Source organism: Xiphophorus couchianus, chromosome 1 (assembly GCF_001444195.1).
Source record: "Xiphophorus couchianus chromosome 1, X_couchianus-1.0, whole genome shotgun sequence".
NCBI classification, from domain to species: domain Eukaryota; kingdom Metazoa; phylum Chordata; class Actinopteri; order Cyprinodontiformes; family Poeciliidae; genus Xiphophorus; species Xiphophorus couchianus.
The window spans coordinates 7,845,036-7,867,686 of record NC_040228.1 but is presented as its reverse complement, the minus strand read 5'-3'; the positions used below and the strand labels follow the sequence as shown (position 1 = coordinate 7,867,686).

The window sequence follows — 22,651 nt, the reverse complement described above, 5'->3', positions numbered from 1 at the left end:
CAACTTGCAGTGGTCCAGATCACTGTTTGTATACCTAATTCAATTTCCTTTGGCTTGTTGGATCTGGACCAAATTGTACTGAGTGGTGACCCATTCCAATTTTATAAACACTTGGGGATTATCACAATTTGTTGGTTTCTGCGTATCTACCTCCATTTTGAGAAGGGACCACAGGTTTTTAATGTGGCTATGACTTGTGGGGTTTCCTGGGCATCAGATAAGGATTCAATGGTGAATTCTCTGAGATGCTTCCTTCTTATTTTTGCCTTTTGGTGTGGAGTTAGATTATTCTCAGATAAGCACCAAATGCTGGAAAGAAGTCACTCTTAGACAAAGTTCTTAATCACACTTTTTATTCCTGGTACAATCATTGTGCAAAATTGTGTGTAAGGCTAGTCCTCTGAATGAAAAACACATTAGGATGCTTAAATAATGTGTGAACATGACCAGCACAGTGGTAATGTTCACATTCACCCGTTTTATTCTTGTGACGAATGATTTTTGAGATTATGTTCTGTAAATTCCAGGACACTGGACTTCTATACAATGGCATCCAAAAGAATCCCATCAAATAACAGGAATACGCTATTCTGCCTCATGTAAATATACAACACCTAATATAAACCATAAATCTAAAAAGCACATGAAATGGCAGTGGCAACAATATTAACAAAACCCTATAGATAAGTGGGAAGAATGGGACTGGTGGCGTAGAGGACGCTGTTCAAATATGTCCATAATATTCTGAGTAAATGCTAATTTTAAGAGTTTCAAGCTACCTACATTCACGTTGACAGTCACTAGGATGCTGTTTCTGTGAGCAAAAGATGCCCGTAGCTGTTTGGATCACACCCGTAGTCTAAATGTAATTGAAGCCACCAGTGTATGTTATTTTAGTATATTTTATTAAAATTGTGGTGAGTTGGTGAGATAGGTGAGAACAGCAACCTATAAGTCTTAATTTTGTTGCAATTTTGTTGATTTTAACATTCCTCTCCTTGCTGTTTGCTGTCTGACTGAGGGGATCCTGGTTAGTCAAAGTGACCATTAAGCAGTGAATTGGATCAAACTCACCAGATGAAAGAGGGTTGGACTAATGCTAATCTTTCCTTGCCATAGAAAATATGCAGTGATAATTAACAGAGACTGTGTGAACCTGTCGGGCTAGAGGGAAGAATTATATTCCTTTGGATAGAGAAGCAGAAGGAAAAAGTTTGTATGCCCACTTTTCAAAATGGAAGAGTGTGGGCGTCACATGATGCAGGCATCCTTTATACAGAGGCTACAAATCTCAATGCGGCCGTCCCAAGTTTGAGTCCCGTCCTCGGTTCCTTTGCCACACGTCCCTCCACTTCTCTCTACTCTCCTCCTGTCAGATTACTGTCGAATGAAGAGTGGATGTTCCATGCGCCCCATTATTTATGCACCATTGCGTGGGTCCACAAACCAATATGTGTAGGCACTTATGGTAAAGTATGTGCAAGTAATATTAAAAGGTTGTACAAAAATTGCATAATTACCCAGCTAGGATTCAACACCAACAGTCTGGTCCAGTCTTCCTTCATAACTTCAGAGGCTGAAAGTTTGGTAACCAGAGCTATACAGAAGCAAAAGAGAAGAAAAATATTCTGCTGCCCATCTTTTGTGCAAACTTCCTGCTGAGTTTCTGGCCTTGCCGCTTCTTTGTTGCCCTTCCTGTCACAAGGCTGTTGTCCAGAAGTCTTCATCCCACTGTGTGGGTAGATATACTCACACCCACATTGTGCCAATGCCACCTAGGCTTTGCACTGGTGTCAACTTGACTCTGTTGCCCACTACTTAGTAGGAGGCCATCTTGGCACTTGCTTGACACTGGATGTCTTGAAGCCAATAAGAAAGTATAAAACATGTTTCTGTCATAATGCATACTATTCAAACTTTCTTTGCTATGGCGTATTTTGCATTTAATCTGTTTAACAATGTAAGTAGAATATTTGTGTTAAAAATAAATTAAAAAAAGATTGAGATCTGTGTTCAGCCACAGAATTCATCTAGATGTGTCTGTCTGCACAGCCACAAAACATCCAACAAACGTTACATTTTGCCAAATGCCGTCATAAAAATCATAAAAAATAATCTTCAGTGCAGCTTTTAAGCACATGACCTAGTCTGTCTGCGCATGGGGAGTAAAGGAAAATCAAGCAGAAGAGCAGAATTCAAACACACAAGATTTTGCAATGAACAAGGACATTAATGTTTTCCGCGGTTTATCTCCAGTTATCACATGTTAATATAAAAGATGCACAAAACTGTTAAACTGTTGTTGACTTTAAAGTATAAATGCAATTTTTAAAAAAAACAAGTTTTTTAAGTTAATTTATTGTGAAGCATGAATGTGCAACACTTGCTGCATTTCATATGGAAGCTTGCTGTAGGAGCTCCCTTACATACAACGCCCTTGACTACAGTGAATGCTTGAAATACTGCACATGGCCACGGGCGACATTTATGGGCAGCCCTCTGAGCAGAGGCAACCCTCAACAGACAGCCTCTCAGCCTGACGTTTCTGAATTAACGTTTCATTACATTTATGAGGTACATGACTTCTTCATAGATGTAATGATACATAAGTTATGTTCAACATCTTATCACACAAACTGGGCTAATTGAACATTTCCAACACGGCGCAATAGCAGACGTGTCGTAAAACTGGCCACTGAGCAGCAATGGTAGCTAAAGTCTTCTCTTTTTTTCTGTTGCTATTGCATTGATGCTTGTGAACATGTAAAGAATCAGCAAGAGAATATATGATTTGTTATAAAAATCTAACTTTAAAAAACATCTTTAAGGCTAGAGGCATAAATATGTATTCCATGACTGTGATTGAGCTGTGTATAATGAATGCAAAATGGCAGTAGTTAATGGTCTTGTCAGCTCTGTTGTGATCTCTTGATTTTCCCCTGATTGGGAGGTTAGTGTGAGGCCACCTGTGATTCAAATGATGGCTTGATATTGTTTCCAGGAGGAAATTAGTTAACACGGCTTCCTGAAAGCTAACAGAGGAAGAAAGTTGTTTTTCTCTTTCCAAGTGGGTGCACATCATTGTTCCTGTAAGATCGCAGTTTCTCTTCAGGGCTTGTTTCAAAAATGAACGATTGTCTGCAGAGGACTTTGTCTTCACAGCATATTATCTCATGTTTGTGTCAGATTATCCCCAAAAGCAAAAAAAAATAATATATATTTAATTACCAAACCAGCAGCACGGCTTTGAATTGTTGTGGAGACACTTGCGAAAGAAAGTCGTTCACCTAATTTTTTTTAATCTCATTTGACCACTTTTTGAAAACATAATATTTTTGATTCTTTGAAAATCTGATTCATTGACTTTCCTTTTAATGAGAATACTTACAATTTTAATTAGGAAAACTCCCACAATGAACATTTTAACACTTAAATAATTTTATTCATGTCTTTGTTTTTTCACCTCGTGAAGGGAACTTTGAGGTGAGGTGGGTGAGTAGTAGGAGGTTTTCCAGCAAAAATGTGTGAAATAAAAAGATCTGTATGTAGCCACTTTTAGCAACTCTTTCATTGTGTATGAGATAAAAGTGCAATAGATATTATTGTAAGACCTGCCCGTTCATTTACTGTTTCCATTACCTGAGTTACTTTGACTTTATATCATTTCATTCTTTGACACTAAAATCCAGTTGTTGTTGTTTACATACATGTATTTTGTTCCAGTTCTTTTTTTTTATTTTGGAGTGGAGCTAAGGTGGGGTTGATTTATCCTGATATTGAAATACCTGCTGATACCAATATTTTCTAATCGAAAACTTTTATCCTTAAGCATTTAATTTTCTTTTTGGTCTTGTTTCATGTAAGCTAAAATCAGTACACTCCAGGGTCTAGCGTATAGTCTTTTGTGTAGTCATATTTATATCTTCAAGGTCAACAAATGTGTAATTGTTGTCAGAATGATACATGCCAACATCTGGTTTTTCTAAAACTTCTTGAGGAGAAAAGATATAGTAAAATCTGCTTACCTGCTGCCAAGCAGCATCACAATTTCCTGGTAACTGTTATAACTTCAGCAGCTTTTCTGCAGTGAACGGTCATTAATTATTCATTTGAAGAGGCAACATTACACTGAACTTGTTTGATTAAGTGGCTCCAAACAACTCAATAAATTAGGAGAGAGTTTTAGGTAAATTAAGTCTTAAACAAATGAAACTGACATATTTGTTTTCACAACTTTTATTAGTAATTGCTTACTTATTGCAGTTAGCATTGCTAGCTGCAGATTCCTATGTTGCCTTTAAGTCTTCCAATAGGAAGTATCTCTAAATCCTGCTTGTTTCATGACAAATAGTGTTAGAAGGCTCAACTTGACTAAATAAATCAACTTGTGGTAGTCCAGTTAGCCTTCCTGTTGACAGCTGATGCTCATTGTCTCTTCTCTGTATAAGACTCAGTATTCAGGGATCAGCTCTTTAGATTTCTTTTTCCCAATGCTCTGAATATTTACCCAAAGAACATCAGAAATAACTGACTATCTCTCTTCACTGAATGCTCATTTCATAATAAAGTAATTCTTACCAGAAGATTGTCCAATGGTTTTTCTGGTCTTCCACAACAACCTCTCTGAAAAATCTGACATATGCATTTGTTGAATAGTATATGTGAGACGTCAGTAGGTACGATATTGTTCAGAAATGATTCACAGTAATTCTGATAGACACCACCAATCCTGTAAATGGCCACATATTTCTGTATTTGTCTATGTTTGTCTGTTGCACCCAGTATTACCTAAATATTCTGTGATTTAAAAAAAAAAAAGCAAATCCATAAGACTGCAACGCTGAATGCGGTATGGTTAAAAACTTGGGTGCACCTAACTTTTGTGCTGGTGCGCCAAAGAATAAAGCTTACCACACCAGTATAACCAGCACAAAAAAGTTAGTTTAGAGCTCTGCCGAAGCTTATTTACAAAACTACAGTGTCATATTTAGTGATTAAATATTTAGAAAAACCTGTTCAAAGAGACTGCATTTGACTGCATTATATTAGCTTTGCGTTATCCAAACTGAGATTTTCTAATTTAAATCACCCTTTCCATTCACGTCTTCACAAACCCCTGCTGATCTGTGATCAGTGTGCTGCAGGTATCAGTTACATTCTTATGAAAACTTTAATCACCTTTCATATTAAGACTAACAATATAATAATTCTATACACTGTGTATTGAATGATGTAATAATTCATCACCTTTTAATTGTTTGAGGTGAACTAGAAGCTGAAGATGCTTAGATTGATTTGTCACCGCCATGAAGGACAAAAACATCTGTAGCATTAACAGCTGCAGTCTGAAGTTTCTTTAACTAACTTGAGACTTCAGTAATAAATATGAAAGGTGTTTGCAGTTGTTCAGTGTTTCAGTTTTGTTCATCTGCATAAATATTTATCCTGCTAATCATATTCTGCTGGTTGTTTACTTCATCCCACCTCAGGATTTTTTTTTCTGCCTCCTACTCCTGTTTTACAAAAAAAAATTCTGTTTCATTTGGTGTTATGCAAGTTTTATTTTAAGACTACCAGCAGCATACATTTGATAAAACTATTTTTCATTTTGACAAGCGGACAAACATGTACTTTTTACATATGCATATATTTTGCATAAAAGCTTTGACTTAAAAAATGTATAAGAGCTTAGACCCTGTGTCAAAAGGAAGAACATAAGAGGCATATATCTGTGCAATAAATAGCCTGAATACACTAATTCACTATGACTCATAAAATGAGTAAAATCATTGAAAAATGGAATATATTAACAGTTAAAAATGTACAAAAATATCATATTTCTGATCTGTCTGTATATTTAAATGTAGAAGAAGTCATACAGAAGTCAGATGTGGAGACAGGGCCTAAACAACTGACAGCAGGAATTTAACATTGTGCCAGATTTTATTCTTTGCACATTTAAAGTAAGACGAAAGACATTATAGCTTGTAGTGTTTTTATTGTGGCTGTCATTTTTATGAAGAACCTTTATGGTACTAGGTAATATCACGTTTACTAAGTTGAGTAAAAAGCATTAAAACAAATGTATCTCTCGTAGAAGCAGCATAATCTAACACAGGAAATAGTAGAAAGATCCTACTTATTATTTTCACAGTTTTATTCAGTGGCAAAGTGAATCCTCTGTTATGACATAATTATTACGAATTAAATAGCGCTACAGTTACCTCTAATAATTTCTATAAAAACAGATGCAACTCAGTGATTTTCTGTTTATACATTACTGTTCTACGTTTATATACATATATAAAATATGATGTCTTTTACATCAAAATGGGAAAGATTAGACAACATGCTGTTTACATAAAATAGAGAAATCACAAAATCTAGTCAGTGTTTATATTAAGAGCAATTCTTACTAAGTTTAATTGAGACGAACAAAACTGAACCAGGTCCAATATTTATCTTTCCATCACACACACTGAACATGATGGTAAGGGAGGTATCACAAGCCCAACCCACGCCACTCGAGAATACCAGCATTTTGGGGTTTCCATAACAACTACTTATTGTAGGGCTTTTATGAACATCTTTACCGGGGGAGCAGTAATAGTGGAGAGTGCTGTACGTTTTACATTGAAATAAAAGTGTAAAACGGCAGTCTTTAAAATGTTTCATTGTCCTTTCTGCTTTTCAGCACATATTCCACTGACACACTCCTGTTGGTCAGTGGGGTTGATGTTACTTATGAGCAGTTTATTATCACAGTCAAGAGGTCACATAATACAAGGTGTAAATGTTTCCTAAACCATCTGGGGAAAAGGAGAAAGATTCAGGATTTATAGCAGAAAGGCAGTGTAGACAAATAGCAGAAGAGAGGAGAATAATAGGTTGTAGCTGTTAGATTGTTGACTGCGGAAAGATCATTAAGTTGATGTGGCAACCTTAAAAAAAGCTCTTTCACTTAAGCTCCTGTGGGTTCTTTATTAAAGCAGTAGTTCAATAAATGAAATGCAGTTAAAACCAGATGTTCAAGCGAGCTGTATAAATATGTCAGACATTGAATATAGATGTTTTGTCTTTTAGACAAGCATCTGGTTTTCAACTGCACGTTGAAAAGAATGGTAGTAGCATTTGAATGCTAGTGGAACAGTACTGAATGCATCAGTGCATTTCAGATTTTGTAGTCGGATTTTGTGCTGCACCTTTGTTCCTTTAAGGATTTGGAATAAGCAAAAGGTTGAGGCTCCTTTTAAATATGAAAAAGATGTTAATGTTTCCTCGTCTTACTAAATAAATTGTCTTGATCTTTAAAATTAGACGCATAACCTCATTCTGGTTAAATAGCGGTAGCAGGCAGTGTTTTGATGCAGATTATATGCTGTCTGATAGAGTAACAGACAAAGCCTCATCTTAATTCAGATGAGGCTCAGATGAGGAAGTTCATTTGACCTCATAATCGAGAGTGTGTCAGGGTGAAGGAATTAATTTAAAACATTATCTCGGCCATCAGATCAGATGAATTTTATAATTTTTTTTTTCTTTTTTATTGCTTGGGATTTCACAATTCAGGAACTGGTTTGTTTTGGTTTAAAAACCGGCCATGTGGTGACACAGAAATAGTCCCTCTCACCACGCTCCATGTGTGAGTCATGGATGCTGTCTGTAGGCTAGGGCAACATCACTAAAGAGCCGGCCTGACTCAGCACCTGTTAGCGTCGAACTGTTTTGTCTCCATGCCCAGACCTGTTGGAATATTTATTCAGAAGGGGTTTTCTTTAAAAATAAGTAGATCAAAGTTAATAATTCAAACATGCATAAGATTTTGTTACGCTATCAGCTGAATGACCACCACTAAAAAAGCAAGCCACAACTTTTTTGCTAAAATTGATTGAGAGTTTCTGGAAAAGGAGATGGGAAAGGTTTTGCTTGGAGAAGAAGAAAGTGCACTAGGAAATAAATGATCTATTTGTGAGTCTATCAGAACAACCTCCAGGCATTTTTACACTTAGTTTAGTTGAAGGAAGAGACAGAAGGCTGTTTTCTGTTTTCTTTTTTCTTGGTTGTTTTTGCCTTTACTATAATGAGATGCTTTCACTGAGTCCGCACAATAAAATGACATCTAATTTCTGCTTTTGATTCAAGTTTTGACACTTTGTCAAGTAAAATGCATCTGTAAAAGTGTTTTTGCAATTGAGGTTTCTGCACGCTCAAACATGTGTGCCTGTTGAAGAGATTTGTGATGAGTGATTCAGTTAGTGAAACTCGGATTACAGAGAGAAACAGGAATTAATGTGTAAAACGTTCCCATCTGCATGTGTGACAAGATGAAACCACAAAACTGTTGGACATTTTGGCAGAATCTATCTTTTTGTCAAGGCCTTAAACTGATTGGCCACAATCACTTGCATCAAGATTGGAAATTTCAGAGTTCTTCTGAAGCGAATGCAAACTCAACAACTAAAAGTAGAATCTCACATTGAAGCATTTAATAAAAGAGAAACAGTTTTAGCACAAAAATCTCAGCTTAATGAAAAAAGTGTGCTTAATATATGATACCAGGTTATTTTTTTAGATACTTATCTGACAAATCACAACATGTATTCTAATTTATTGAGTATGACTGAATTAATTCCAGAGTTGAGTTTAAAAAGTTTGAAATGAAATGAAATGAAATGAAATGAAATTTACACAAATTTCTTACACAAGTCAACACCACTAATCTAAGTGGAAAAATTGAAAAGTTGGCATTTTGTTGCTTCCGGTAAGAGGGTTCGAGATGTTTTTATAGCTGTTTGCATGTTATGTTGGTGGCAGAACATAAATATTTGTACAGTTTCACAGTATATAATATAATAACATAAACTGGACATCTGTTTTTATGTTAGCTATTGAAGTGTTTGAAGTGTTACCTATTAGCTAAATACTTACACTCCTCAGCATAAAGATGTATTTCATTGTCATATTGGATTAATGCAATTTGGGGCCAGAACCCATACTTAGACAGTGTCGTTAATTATTGTTTTAATTGACTGAAGGAGCTTCAGTCTTTCTTTTAAAGAACAACAGTGACTTTTCTCTGCAAAAACTGTTTTCACAGAGAATGCAGGACAACATAATCAACTCTTTTATGATCATTCAAACTATTTCAAAAATAATGAAAAGTCCTTTAATCAGATCGGTGTCCTTCAGAAAGCAGCCTTTGCGAGCTTTCTGCCTCATTTAACTAGTTTGAGCTATTCCCTTGCACATCATCAGTCAGTACATGCATTGAAGTTTAATGACTTGCTGCCTTCAGTGGGTGTAATTCTTCAATTAGCTGATTTCTTGCCACAGGCCAAGCCCAAACTGAGAAAGAAACACACAGAATACAGTGTTGGTGATAATGTGTGTTGTCTTATAATAATTACTTGCCACTAGTGTGCATAATAAGCATTTTGAATGTCTCAATTAGGTAGGATGAGGCAGGAGAGGGGAGGGACGGGGGTTTGGGATGCTGCAGCTCTGAGTGGATGGCTCCTGTTGATCCTGCTTCCCTGGTGCTCAGGTCATTATACAGGTGGTGAGGAAGGACAGGGAGGAGGCGGGGGAGGGTGGAGGCGTTTAGTGCGGTGGTTCCAGATGCTCGCTGATTGTTCTCCGTTTGAGCTGCTTGTAACTCCGGCTCCCCTCTACTCCACACAGATGGAGCTGTCAGCTCCATTATGGATATGAAATGATTAAACCTCCAGTCAGCAAACCACTGCTGATAACTTAGGTCTTGTTAGATGGTCTGTGGAATGAGAGATTAAATATTGCAGCTTTTATCAGAGTAAGTAAAACCTTGATATTGTTCCTGGGAGTCCATAAAGCCTCAATGTCATTAGAAGCAAAGCACACTTTGGTAAAAAAAAAAGAAAAAAAAAAGCTATGAACATGGTCACAGTACTCAGGTAGGCAATGGCCTTTGAATAATGCTTGGTTGATAGGGAGGATCTCATATTGTGCTAAGTATATATCTTCCAATACCACCCAGGACACCTGGTTATATTTTAAAATGGTGCATCAAATTGATCACCAGCCTGTAATGTTGATAAATGACAGAATAGATTCACTGGTAAAGTTTAAGGGTAGATTCACACCAGCCCTCTTTGGTCCGCTTTAATCAAACTCTAGTTTGTTTTCCTGGAAGGTTCAGTTCTTTTGGGGAGGTGTGAATGTACAATGAAACTGATGCAAACCAAAAAAAAGTGAACTCTGGTCCACCTGAAAACATTGGCTTGGTTGAGGTGAACTCTGGCATGGTTCGACTGTGTATGTGAATGCCAAGCGGACATTCACATGTCCGCTTGGCATGTGAATTTCCTGGTTTTGGAGACCGCTCCAAAACCAGGAAACGGACCATAGTGCAGGTGATTCCGGGTAAAACCACAACAAACGTGTGAGTCTAGTGCAATGGGAGTAATGGCTTTTGGCCGTTTGCTGAAGAGAAATCCTATAACTGATAAAATCTAATGCTTCTCCAGTTTGTTTACATTTGGTAAAGAAAAGAATTTCATTCATGTCTTTGTCATTTGTTCTTTATAGGATTGCGCTCATTTGACAGCACCAGCTGAAAATGTAACACATGTTGCAATGCTGGTCCCCGATCAGGCCGAGTCTATCGGACTATCAGGTGTGAAAACATCCTTCATACAGTGGACACTGACTGTGAAACCCTAAAATTAAAATAAAAGTTTTTCATTAAAAGTCAAAAATCAAACTATTAATTTAACACAGTTGAAAGAAAAACTAATGTAACTAACTTCAATGAAAACTTAGACTATCATCTGAGTTTGTTTATCTTAACTTTCTCATTATTTGGTCAAAATGAGACAAGTGAACATAGCTAGCATTAGCATTAGATAAAACACGAATGCTGTCTGAGGTGAACATACTTGTTCTGTTAGTTGAAATAATGTAAATAAGACATTCCATTTCTTAGTCCGTGTTGTAAACGTGGCTCAGGGAAGTTCGACAGAAAAAGGCGGTCTGTGAAGGATGAGGAGGCTTTTTCTTCTGTTTTCTCACCCATCGAAGTGGGTCACAGTTTATGACTAAATGTTAAAACCACCCAACTTTTAGCCCTGCAGCATAAACCGGGTATTTCAAATAATTAAGTAACCCGGCAGGTTTTTTTTTTTTTGTGCATGTAAACTATGTTAAGTGTTTCATAAATCAATTTCTAAGAAAGCTGGCTGTGTCAACATTGTAAAGCAGCATTTTGACCTCAGGTAGACCCGTAGAGGCGTACAGTACAGCCTCTTCAACAGCCAAAGACACAGAGCCGGAGAGAAACCACTTTTCCCAACAGTTACCATGGCAATCCAATAAAATTGCCATAGCTCTCGGGATTGACTCACGATAACGTGGGTAAAATTAATCTTTTTCTCAAGCATTAAATCTGGACTTAAATGCTGATGCCCGGTGACAGCCGAGCAAAGTCAAACCCTCTGTCCCTTATTTACAGACGACTCCGCCGAGAGGAGACGGACGGGCCGCGACGAGCAGATGTCACCTCACTTTCAGTCTCTGACTCCTTCTTTCTGGCACATCTGCCTCATAGACACAAACTACAGATGTCGAATGAGAACCTCTGGAGATTTTGTTTAGGTCACTCTGATAAGTTGCAGCAGAATATGTTATGTTAAAAGGGTTTTCTTTATATTTATAAAACAGGGCTTTGGAAGGAGATAAAATCAGGAACTCTCCAGTTGCTCAATTTGTTCCTCCTGCTGTTTCAAGTTGGGTTTTTTTCTGATTTAAAAAAAATAATTTCTTTTGAAATCCTGACGGCTGTTTGAAGCAGCATTAGAAGCAGTGGCACTTCTCAGCCCTCTTAAAATTGCTGTTATTCTCATTTGTCTGCTGTGTGATGAGCTCTTGAGTGTTCTCCCGCTGTTTCTAATGCAGACTCAAGATGAGTGTATCTCCCTTTATGGGGACTATCATTGAGGCAATATACCATGGCTGTCCCGTTTTCTGCCATTTTACCATTTTGCAACGCAGGCTGCCTGAATTATACAGCAATGCCTTTGACACTGAATGAAAAGGCATTTAGAGTAATTGTATCTGATCTCTCCTTCTCGTTCTGCCCTGTGCCTCTCTCGCTGCTGCTGCTTTTGGCAATGAGTGTTTTAGATTGCTTGGTTACTCAGTGGAAATCAGCCTAGATAGACACTTTGACATTAATGTTAATTGGAAATTCTGGGCTATCAGCGAGCAACCTTTGACGGAAGTCTTCCTCCACCGTCCTGAAAAGGTGCCAGTTTGCAGGAAGGAGGGCGTTGAGGCAATCACGGTGAGGTCGCGCAGCACATTAGCATGGGCTGAATATTCTTTTGCAAATGTGCTCCCTGGTTTGAGGGAGTGAAGAGGTTCATGCTCTTTGAGCTGCAACTCTTAATAGTGAAATTAAATTCTTATATTTTTCAGGAGCTTTTTTAAGCAAACAGTAGTTGCGTGTTCATCACAAATGTGCACAATACTTTGTTGATATTCCGCTCAAGTCAAAAAAACACAATTTCGCAATTTTGCGGCGTTTCCATTGAATAGGAAAAGTATTTAAAATTGCATGTCGTTAAGATTGTTATCGCAATAACGCGTTTTAAAAACATGCTGCGCCATCATCCTCCTACTACTTCCCATTGTCTTCTTCATCTTTTCCGTGAGTAGTAACATCCGGTGGTTGATCACAGGATGTGAAAAAGTTTTTTTTCCATTGCAGCTTTGCAAAATACATTAATTTTGAAACACTTAAAAATCTTACATTTTTTGTTTTCAAAAAATTTTTGTTTTTTCAAAATTTCTTCTTGTTTGTTTAATTGTTTCTTAATTGAATGTTTCCATTAAAGGAATTTATTTTCATAAATCCAGTTTGTGTGATTTTCAGTGGGAGTCAGTACTGTTGGCGTCATGCAGAGAATGATTGATACTGAGACAGTTCAGCAAGCACGGGCAGCTGTAACTCATACATGCATGCCAGTGATTCAATATAAATTTAATGAGAACATTATTTTTCATTTCCAAGAAATGTTACTCTCGATTTAATTAATAGTAGACACACGCCGGCATGTATGTGTCCAGGGTTATAAAGGTTGTGGTTTCGAAACCACTATTGTTTGTTTGTCAAACCAGACCTGCAGTTTAAAGACCTTTCAAAGCAAAGCGACAGAAAGTGCTTTAATTAGCACTTTTCCAGCGCAGCCTCTCTGACCCTCACCTTCTGCTGCGCAAAGGCATCAATCTGGCTGAAAATGAGATTCTAGACTTTTCCATTGTTTACACAAAAATAAAATTGTATATGTTTACAAATAATTACTGCTGGAACAAAAGAGACAGTCATGGTGTGGAAACCAAAATCAAAATAAGCACAGCATTAATGCGGGAATACCACCTACCCATTACTCTTAATGCTTTTAAGACTAGAGTTTGGAAGGTGTAAGAAGCGTTTGTTAATTTTGTATTTTTGCTTGGATTCAAAATCAAAATATACCTATAAAATACGGCATAAAGAGCATCATTGACAATGTAATACCCAGTAGTAGTCAATATGTTATTTCAATAGCAACAGTCTGTGTAAATAAAAGCAATTAGATTAATTTACATTTTACTTTTAAATCTTAATGTGAAATCATGTTATGTTTTCCTCAAGCCACAAGAATCACCACACAACGACTTCCTGTTCAAGATAACATCTGAGTACGACATTTAAGAAACTGCTCCACACCAGCTTTATTCCACACGTAGAGCTGGGTGCTGTAAATAAAAACAATGAAAACCAAAAGTAATTTTCACAACAGTATAGATTGATACTTAATGTTTTAAACAGTGGCATCACACTGAACCGCCAAAATGTTGCCTTTGTTTACAGAAAATAATAGTTTCAACTTATGATTTGTTAACATTACCATTTTAACAAAAAACCTAACATTTATTTTCTAACATGAATCTATTCATGTTATATAAAAGCCGTAGCTTGGCATGTTTAATACCAATGGGGTTTTTAGAGGAACTGGAGTTATGAAGTCTTCTCATTAATAGATTACCACCATTATGGCGAGCTGAACACATATTGAGACTTAGCCTGTTCTGTGTCATTTTTGATTTGCTTATTGTGTTCTGTTTTAGTTTTTGTTCAGATGTTATCTCATAGTTTTCCTCAGTACCTTAGTTTTCTGAATCAGGTACCATGTGACGTTCGTGGCTCAGCATGCCTGCTGTTTTCACCTGAGTCCCATTTAACAATTATGGATGAATTTGGATGCGACAAACACAGTCACATTGGCTGACTTGCAACAGATGCTGTTTGAGGAATGGGGTGACGTCCCACATCACTGTGTGACCAAGCACAACCAGCTGTTGTGGTTGACTGTCACGCATCACTGAGGCCACTGTTTGTTGAATGGATACATCTTCCAATTCCCAATCTGTCTAGCTTCTTCAGCTTAAAATAGAGAGAGGATTTGGAAGTTTTCCTATGGGCACAAACCAGGCAGTGAGCAAAAAACAAACTCAGGTTTCCATATAATTTCTCCTTTTTACCTCAACAAGATGCATGCTTTCATCATTTAATATATGAGCGTTACTTTTTCAAACTTAATTCCTTTTTGAGAGTATTGCACCATATTATAAAAAATATATGAATGGCTTACATTTTTAGTTTTGGCAGAACCTCAGAAATAAAACAGCTGTGCTTTGTAGTGCAATTTATTTGGGCAAATGTGAAATTTGGACTAAACAGGCAAATTCTGGTAACGCTGGTCTCAGTGGTCTCAGTCTCAATGAACGCTTACGTACAGCGGGAATGCAAGCGAAATATCAGTTGAGGCAAAAGGGAGGAAATAACATCCCCTCTAACAATGATTTACAGACATACGTAATCTGAAAACTTTTAAATTCTCACTCAGCTTCTGACCAAACTAGTCATACTCTCTCGCTCTCTGCTGGTTTCCTTCTGTACTGCTCCATCCGTCTCATGTGTACAGACCAGCATGCCCAGTATGAGCCTCCTGCTCATACTGGGCAGCTTTCTTGTGATAGCACTCCAAACAAGCAGCAGTTGCGAGGAAAAATTTAGAAAGTTTTGGTTTTGGCATTTAAAAATGTTGTTGCTGAGGAGTAAAAATGAAGTGTTTTCCTTCTGAAGCAGGATTTTGTTTGCAATGTTTAGGAAATACAACAATAGAAATTAAACGTATTTCTCTTTACAGCAAGCCGACAGTAATAAGCAGCTGAAAGGCAGCTATTAATTTACTTATTTCACCTGAACATCATAGTGGACCTGGCTGGCTTGTAGTTTCAGGCCACATTGTTTAAAAAAATTTACTTTTTCTATTTTGTCTTTATTATTAGCCTCCTACCAGTTGCAACATGTGTTTCATCTTTTTAAGGGAGGATTATTTTCATGCTTGAATTGTTTTCCTTTGAAAATGACCAGGTATGAAGAGGAGTCCTACTTAATTGGTAGAAAAGTTTAAGTTGTCTAAACAGTTCTCTATGTATGCAAGCAGAATTCATTTCCATGGTTGCAGGGGAGATTTAGCGCCTCGAGTTTAGTCTCTTTCAATCGTGCTGTTGCCTGACTTTGCCATAGACATGCAACCACGGCCTGACCTGCTCATTCCTGTTTCAACTGATTTAGATTGTTTTTTCTAACAAACACATAAAGTAGAAAAAAGTGCCTAAGCGTACACACTGTTGTTTAAGGCATTTGCAGGCTAGAGAATAATGGAAAGTTATACCTGTGTAGCTTTTATTGAACAGAAAATAAAACCGATTCCTTTTCGGGATTTGATTTGCTGATTACAGATTTCTACAGGAAAAATGTCTGGTTCTCAAATGAGGTTCATTGATCTGTACGTCTCGAATCAGAGGGTTTTAATTTGTATTTTTTTTTATTACAACAACATCCCCATGGTCCTCAGCCAGTATATAATGAAAATCATGAAACAAATGTGTATGTAAGATGCACTTAAAGATATTTAAGTGGAAAATCTGGCAGAAATTAAGCTTTTTAGAAATTGCTTTTTTGTTGATCTGGGCCCCGTCTTCTCAGAGTCCTCTCAGTGAGCTCCTTCCTGTCTTACTGTAGCTTAGGAGTGATTCAATCAGCTGCTGAGAGGGACTCTGAGCGAGGTGTCCGCCGAAATTCCTATCTCAGTGTGGGGGTGTGGTTGAAAAACCAAAGATTATTAATTTTGGCTGAGAGACATCGTGAGGTTGATTCCTGATGCAGGAGCAGGTGGTTGATTAGAAACTAGGTGCAGCTGTGAGGGAAGGCAAGTAACTAAAGTTGATAAGAGTAAGTGGGGACAAAATGGCTGTTAGGATACACAGGGAACATGAGGAACAAGTAATCAATCTAAATACAGAGACGTATCCCAAAATTCAAACACCCCAGAATCGTGACAACCACCAATGCATCTCTATGTTTTTGACAGTAATTTGACCTAAAAACACCTTACCAGGTATTTTAAAGTAAGGTGGATGCCAAAGGTTATTTCTCCAAATCCTTACTAGGACAAAATTATTTTATATCCACGGGCCAAATTTGGCTCCTTCCAACTGGCAGCCATGGGTGAAAACAGGACTGGCCTCTTAGATGTGTGACCGCTGTGCTCTCTGAGAACTTTTAAATATTGCTGCTTAGCAAATTGGGTCATGAGAGGTCTAACGTTGTGTTTGTGTGGCTTAGACTCATATTTTCAGCTTCATTTGTTTCATTAAGGGAGTATGCAGAGATTGTATACATATTTTGGCCCCAAATGGCATCCTGATGCAACTCTTAATGAGCTACTCTGACTTAAGTACCCTGACTAAACTGCACACAAAATGTTCTTGTTTACCAGCTGTGTCAGTCAGCTTCCTCTTATCAAAATTAATAGAGCAGCTTCCACTGGAAGCTGGGAGCAGAAACTAATTTACCCTTATAATGTGTTTTAATCAGTTACTGTTTTACAGGGAAAAATCTACTAAGTGCAGCTTTTGATTTAAAATCCACCATCTGGAAGGTTTCCCTTTTCAATTTTACATCAGTGGAACACAAACAGGATTCCCATCAGTGGACACCTCGACTTTTGATTGAGTTCAGAGAAACAGATGCTCATTTGTAGCCAGATTCCTCCAGCTCCATCATCACACGGACACAGAAAGAGAGAGGGAGGCGGAGGGCAGAGATGAGTGGGTCATTGAAAATGCAAATGCCACGCCAGAGAACTAAATGTGCTTTTGTCATGACGAGGGATTTGATCGCGCTGGGAAGGTGAGGCTTCCTGGACCCAGCCAGAGATATTAATCCAAGCTTGACCTGGTCTGATTTTTTTATTTTTTTTTTCAAAACTCATGCTCACAGAAGGATGCTATCTGAGAGGGGGGCTGTCCAGGCAGCAGGGAAGCTGGGGAGAGGTTGAGTTCTTTGCCAAACCAAAGAGCAGCACTTCCTTTTGAGCATTTTCAGAAGACAAATTGGCTTGGATCAACAGCTAGGCAGCTGGCTGATGGAGAGGTGAGATGTATATGGCCCACATGGGCATTTTCATCATAACGGCATTTCTTTTTATTTATATATTTTGTCCCCCTGCAGTATGTCACCTGCTGCAGTGTGTCATTCTGCCCTATTTGCTCTCATGCTCTATCACTCACCCACACAAATACACCTTAAAGTACAGTGCAGTGGTCCTGAACTAATCCTCCCTTTAAACACGTCCTACACAGTTGTGTTTGTCGCTAACTGCCTTTGATAATAAAAAGGAGAGAGATCTCACTTGAGAGTCTGAAAATAGAAAAGAAAAAGGATGTTGCTTTTTTAGATGTTCCCATGCTGTTTAGAATAAGAAACAGCATGGGAACAGTCATTTTTAGAACATTTCTAGAACTAATTTTATGGCTTTTTGCTGCTTGGAACAGATTTATAATCTGGGTTGTGTAATCCTTTTGAGTTGATCATCAACAGCGTAAACAATAAGCGTTTTCTTTGTTTCTTTCTCTACTTCAGTAGTAGAGAAAGTTCAACCTCTGTATCTGCTGACCTTCAGATAGTGAAATAAGGAATCTTTATGATAAACATAATTTAAAATGCCATTGACTGGTGCATATGAATCAAGATAACTGAACTGTCTCTCTTATTTTACCAGGTGCAAAGTCACAGGTGTGGCCTCTGGACTTGCACTGTTGATTAGTTCTGGATTAGTTTATTGTGGGGGTGATTCTTGGTCTGACCTTTAGGAGTGCTCAGCCCCCCCACCCCCCGTAAAAACTGACAGGACTTTTTGACTGACGTAATTGTTAAAGTCCAGGGAACAAACAAACCCTTTTAAAAAACAGTTTACCCCCCTCGCCGCCTGTGGTTGTGCTGCATCAAGACACAAGAAACCTCCACAGAAGACATGAGCACAGTTTCTTTACGGAATGTAAACAAAAATGGCATCATATTTTAGCAGCTGTAGGATTTCTATTTTGTGTTTGGTAAAAAATCACAAGCTTCTTCTTCTATATTCCATTGTGCTTTTGAAGCAGTCTATGGTCCGCTAGGTGATCACATATGCATTCGAACCATGACAGAATTCACGTCACGCAAACCGCGACCTAGGATTTTAGGCAGACCTAGGTTTTTGTGCCTAAAAACCTAGGTCTGGTCACTTCTGAACTCTGATATGTGTCAGAGTTCACTTGTGCTTTCACACCTCCCCAAACAAACTATCCTTGGCAAAGGAACTACTAGAGCTTGATTAAAGCAGACTAAAAATATCTAGTGTGAATGCACCCTCAATGTCCTGCTAAATCATTGAGATCTCTATTAACACCCCTGCCATATAGATTTAAAAATATTTATTTTTTACCAAGCTATTTCTGTCTTAGTAGTGTAACTAATATTGCTTTGGAATGACCCAGCCAGAACCCAAATTTTAATCTGAAGAAAACAAAAGATTTTGGTGATGGGAATTAGACCTAAATCCTTGTCATTTGTAGTCGGACTGTTTATTAATGATTTCTCCATTGGCTAATGAGAAGGGTACAAGTGATTTTAATTCAGTTTTTTATGTTTACTTGGAGGCTATAAAAATTAGGGACTTTATGTTTTACTTCACAAACACGTCCCCTTTATTTCAATTCTATAAAGGATCAGTCTTTTCATATTATAACATTTATAGTAGTACATTTTGTAGAAAGATGACTCTTAAGAAGAAACTAAATGTGACCCAAACAGCTCTGGGGAAACCAAGCAAATAACTGTATGACATGAACCTCATGTATAGATGAATACAGAACCTTAATCCATATGATCTGATCAAACTTAAGTTTTGTTGCTGAATGTGAAACCATATTTTCCATAATGTTTTGCCTTGTTCTTTAGATAAGAATCCACTGTTGTCTTCCTCAAACTCCCAAAAGTTCAATTATTTTTGTTTCTTTGCTGCCTCCTCAATCTGTCACCCTTTTCAAAGAACTCAGATTGCCTTTCAGGCTCTGCTTTTCATCAGATATTTCATGTGATACATCGGATAAAAAACATTTGCTTCTACTCAAAGCTTAAATGAAAGCCTTCGGGCAAAAGCTGCTTACTTTGAGGTGCGCAGATGTTACAGCATGACGGTGCTCAGGAAGTGGAACACTTGTTGGAAAGCTGATTTTTGAGTTAGATTTTTTTTTTGGATATTATACTGTTTCTACAGCTATCTGAAATACCTGTAAACAGCCTGTAAACTCTAAGGTATAGTGTACACAACTTTAAACTAAACCTTTTCTCTGAAAATCACTGTGATTTATGTTTTTTCTTGCAGGTTTGGCAGTTCACCAGATTATCACAATCACTGTGTCTCTCATCATGGTGATCGCAGCCTTGATCACAACACTCGTCCTTAAAAACTGGTAGGAAAGATTCCTTTACTTTTCACTCACAGCACCTTGTCAGCAGATCCGCTTCTGTTTTAGAGAATCTTACTAGCTTAGTCAGAGGTGCGAGGTATGATTTTATGTTTGTTTCTTGTCTTTGGTGCGTGTTTTTGTAGCTGTGCGCAGTCTGGAAATGGCCGCCACAATAGCCATCAGAGAAAGATCCACCAGCAGGAGGAAAGCTGCCAGAACCTGACAGACTTCACGCCGGCCCGCGTGCCCAGCAAGGTGGACATCTTCACTGCCTACAACGACAGCCTGCAGTGCTCACATGAGTGCGTACGGACTGCCGTCCCCATCTACACCGATGAGATGATCCAGCAGACACCTGTGTACAAGACGGCTTACAATGGAAACAGGTACGACGGTGGAAATATGACTAAATGAAAGAGGGAAATAACTTTTCTGCTTGCTTGCCAGAAATAATGTTGAATGCACTTGAAAATATATAATCACTTGTGTTGTTGGTGTCAGGACCTGTGTTGTTTTGAGTTTTTGATTCTAGTCTCATTATATCGTTTCTTTTTTTTTTTTATTACACCGCCCTTGTTTCAGTTTTACACTAGTTTAGTCCTTAGTTATTTTAGTTTGCTATGTCTAGTTATTTGTGTTCATTTCCCTAGTTACCCAGTTTGTGTACTCTCCCTCGCCCCTGTGCCATTTTCTCTCTCTTTCTCCTCATACCTGCAACCCATTTCTGACTAGCCATCTGTTCCTGGTTCAGTAATCAAGCTACACAGTTTATCTTCAACTTATTGCTGGTTCCTCCTGTTAAATCCCTTTTTTTCTCTGGTTTACCCTACTAGCAGTTCTTCCTGGTTTTTGTGTCTTTTTTTCTGCTCTGGTGATTCTTTTTTTTGTAAGTTCTTTGCTCTCCATTTTTATTAAAACTTCAACACTACTTGCCGTATCTACCTTGCTCCATGTGGGTCCTCCATTACCACAACACATCATGACAGTTGGCGTGTGATTTCTAAAATGTGATGAGAGTACAGTACCCTCTAATATGGTACATAAATCAGTCTTTTTAATAAATCAGTATGATCTCAATCTAAACATCTGTTTTTTTGCTGAAGGAAATCTTTAAGGATAAACCTTACAAAATTATTGGAATTACTATTGGAATTTTTTACCAATTCCTACAAAATAAAAGTGAATAAATCAATTATTCAAGTTGGGTAGAGCAGATTGTTTTTGACAGGAACTATTTATTATTAATGCATGACTTCCTGTATTCATTGAGTAGAGAAATGCTGTAACACCAACTCATTTCTCTTACCCTAGTTTCTAAATGGCAAATATTACAGTGCATTCTATTCAAATAAAGTAGATGTGCATTGATCTTCATGAATCAGAAAATGACTCAACCACACTTAGTCAGGATGATGGGAAGGAAAATATTGATTTGGTTTATAGATTTAGCTTTCATTTTTCTGTCTGTTTTCCAAATAATAAACATGCAAATTCTTTACAACCATGTTAAAGCACTTGTATCACTTTATACCCAAGAAACTGATAAAACAATTTACATTTTTGTGTCTGTATTGATGATTCTCCCATTATGTGGACAGTGCAACATTAAATTGGTCTTATACGGTCGTTGGGTCGGTTTGGCAACATGAAGCTAAACATCTCATTCCCTGCTACCGGCTGCCAGAAGCTGATTGAAGTTGATGATGAGAGGAAGCTGCGCATCTTTTATGAGAAGCGTATGGCCACTGAGGTGGCTGCTGACGCTTTGGGAGACGCGTGGAAGGGTTACGTGGTGCGCATCAGCGGCGGCAACGACAAGCAGGGCTTCCCCATGAAGCAGGGGGTACTAACTCATGGCCGTGTGCGCCTGCTGCTCAGCAAGGGCCATTCCGGCTACCGTCCCCGCAGGACCGGCGAGCGCAAGCACAAGTCTGTCCGGGGTTGCATCGTTGATGCCAACCTCAGCGTTCTGAACTTGGTCATCGTCAAGAAAGGTGAGAAGGACATTCCCGGGTTGACCGACAGCACTGTCCCTTGCCGACTTGGTCCCAAGAGGGCCAGCAAGATCCGCAAGCTCTTCAACCTGGCTAAGGAGGATGACGTGAGGCAGTATGTCGTGAGGAGACCCCTGACTAAAGAAGGCAAGAAGCCAAGAACTACGGCCCCCAAGATCCAGAGACTGGTGACCCCTCGTGTGTTGCAGCACAAGCGCCGCCGCATTGCCCTCAAGAGACAACACACCCAGAAGAACAAGGAGGAGGCCTCTGAGTATGCCAAGCTGCTGGCTAAGAGGATGATGGAGGCCAAGGAGAAGCGTCAGGAACAGATCGCCACGAGGCGCCGCCTTTCTACTCTGAGGACATCCACATCCAAGTCAGAGTCCAGCCAAAAGTGAAATCCTCAAAATAAAGTAACGTTTTGCTGAAGAAAGAAAGACGTTAGCAGAGCAGTAGCCACACAAGGGTTTTTTTTTTTTCAGTTGTTGCATGAGATGGCAAAATTTGGACAAACTGAGCAAAGGTCCAAGTTTCAGAGGCAAAGATTTGTTTTCTTAAAGAAGGGAAACTGTTGTTGTAGTTCTGGTAAAGAAAAGAAATTCCTCAAAAGTGGAGGATTGTGTTGAACTCTGCTATTTTTTTTAAATAAATGTTAATTTTGAGGCTGATATGTTCATTTACAACATTTGAGTGAAATGGAGTCAAACCTGGGCACCTCAAACACACAACGACCAAAATATCAGGGAGAAAATTGTGAGCCTCCTTAAGTCTGG

General features: G+C 38.3%; 2 protein-coding genes across 4 annotated transcripts in view; both read left to right on the top strand.

The window, feature by feature from the left end:
* ajap1 (adherens junctions associated protein 1) overlaps positions 1 to 22,651 on the top strand; it is a 56,233-nt gene that overhangs the window by 26,869 nt on the left and 6,713 nt on the right. For all 3 annotated transcript variants that reach the window (XR_003595550.1, XR_003595553.1, XM_028018027.1), the window contains 2 exons: positions 19,797 to 19,884; positions 20,025 to 20,267. Coding sequence is in view for 1 of the 3 variants with exons in the window: in XM_028018027.1 (XP_027873828.1) it covers positions 19,797 to 19,884; positions 20,025 to 20,267 (331 nt within the window). In the remaining 2 variants the exon portion in view is untranslated. The remainder of the gene's footprint in view (positions 1 to 19,796; positions 19,885 to 20,024; positions 20,268 to 22,651) is intronic.
* LOC114144834 (40S ribosomal protein S6-like) lies at positions 21,486 to 22,307 on the top strand. Its single transcript, XM_028018043.1, has one exon. It carries the CDS (start codon positions 21,527 to 21,529, stop codon positions 22,274 to 22,276), a length of 750 nt encoding a protein of 249 aa, XP_027873844.1. The 5' UTR covers positions 21,486 to 21,526; the 3' UTR covers positions 22,277 to 22,307.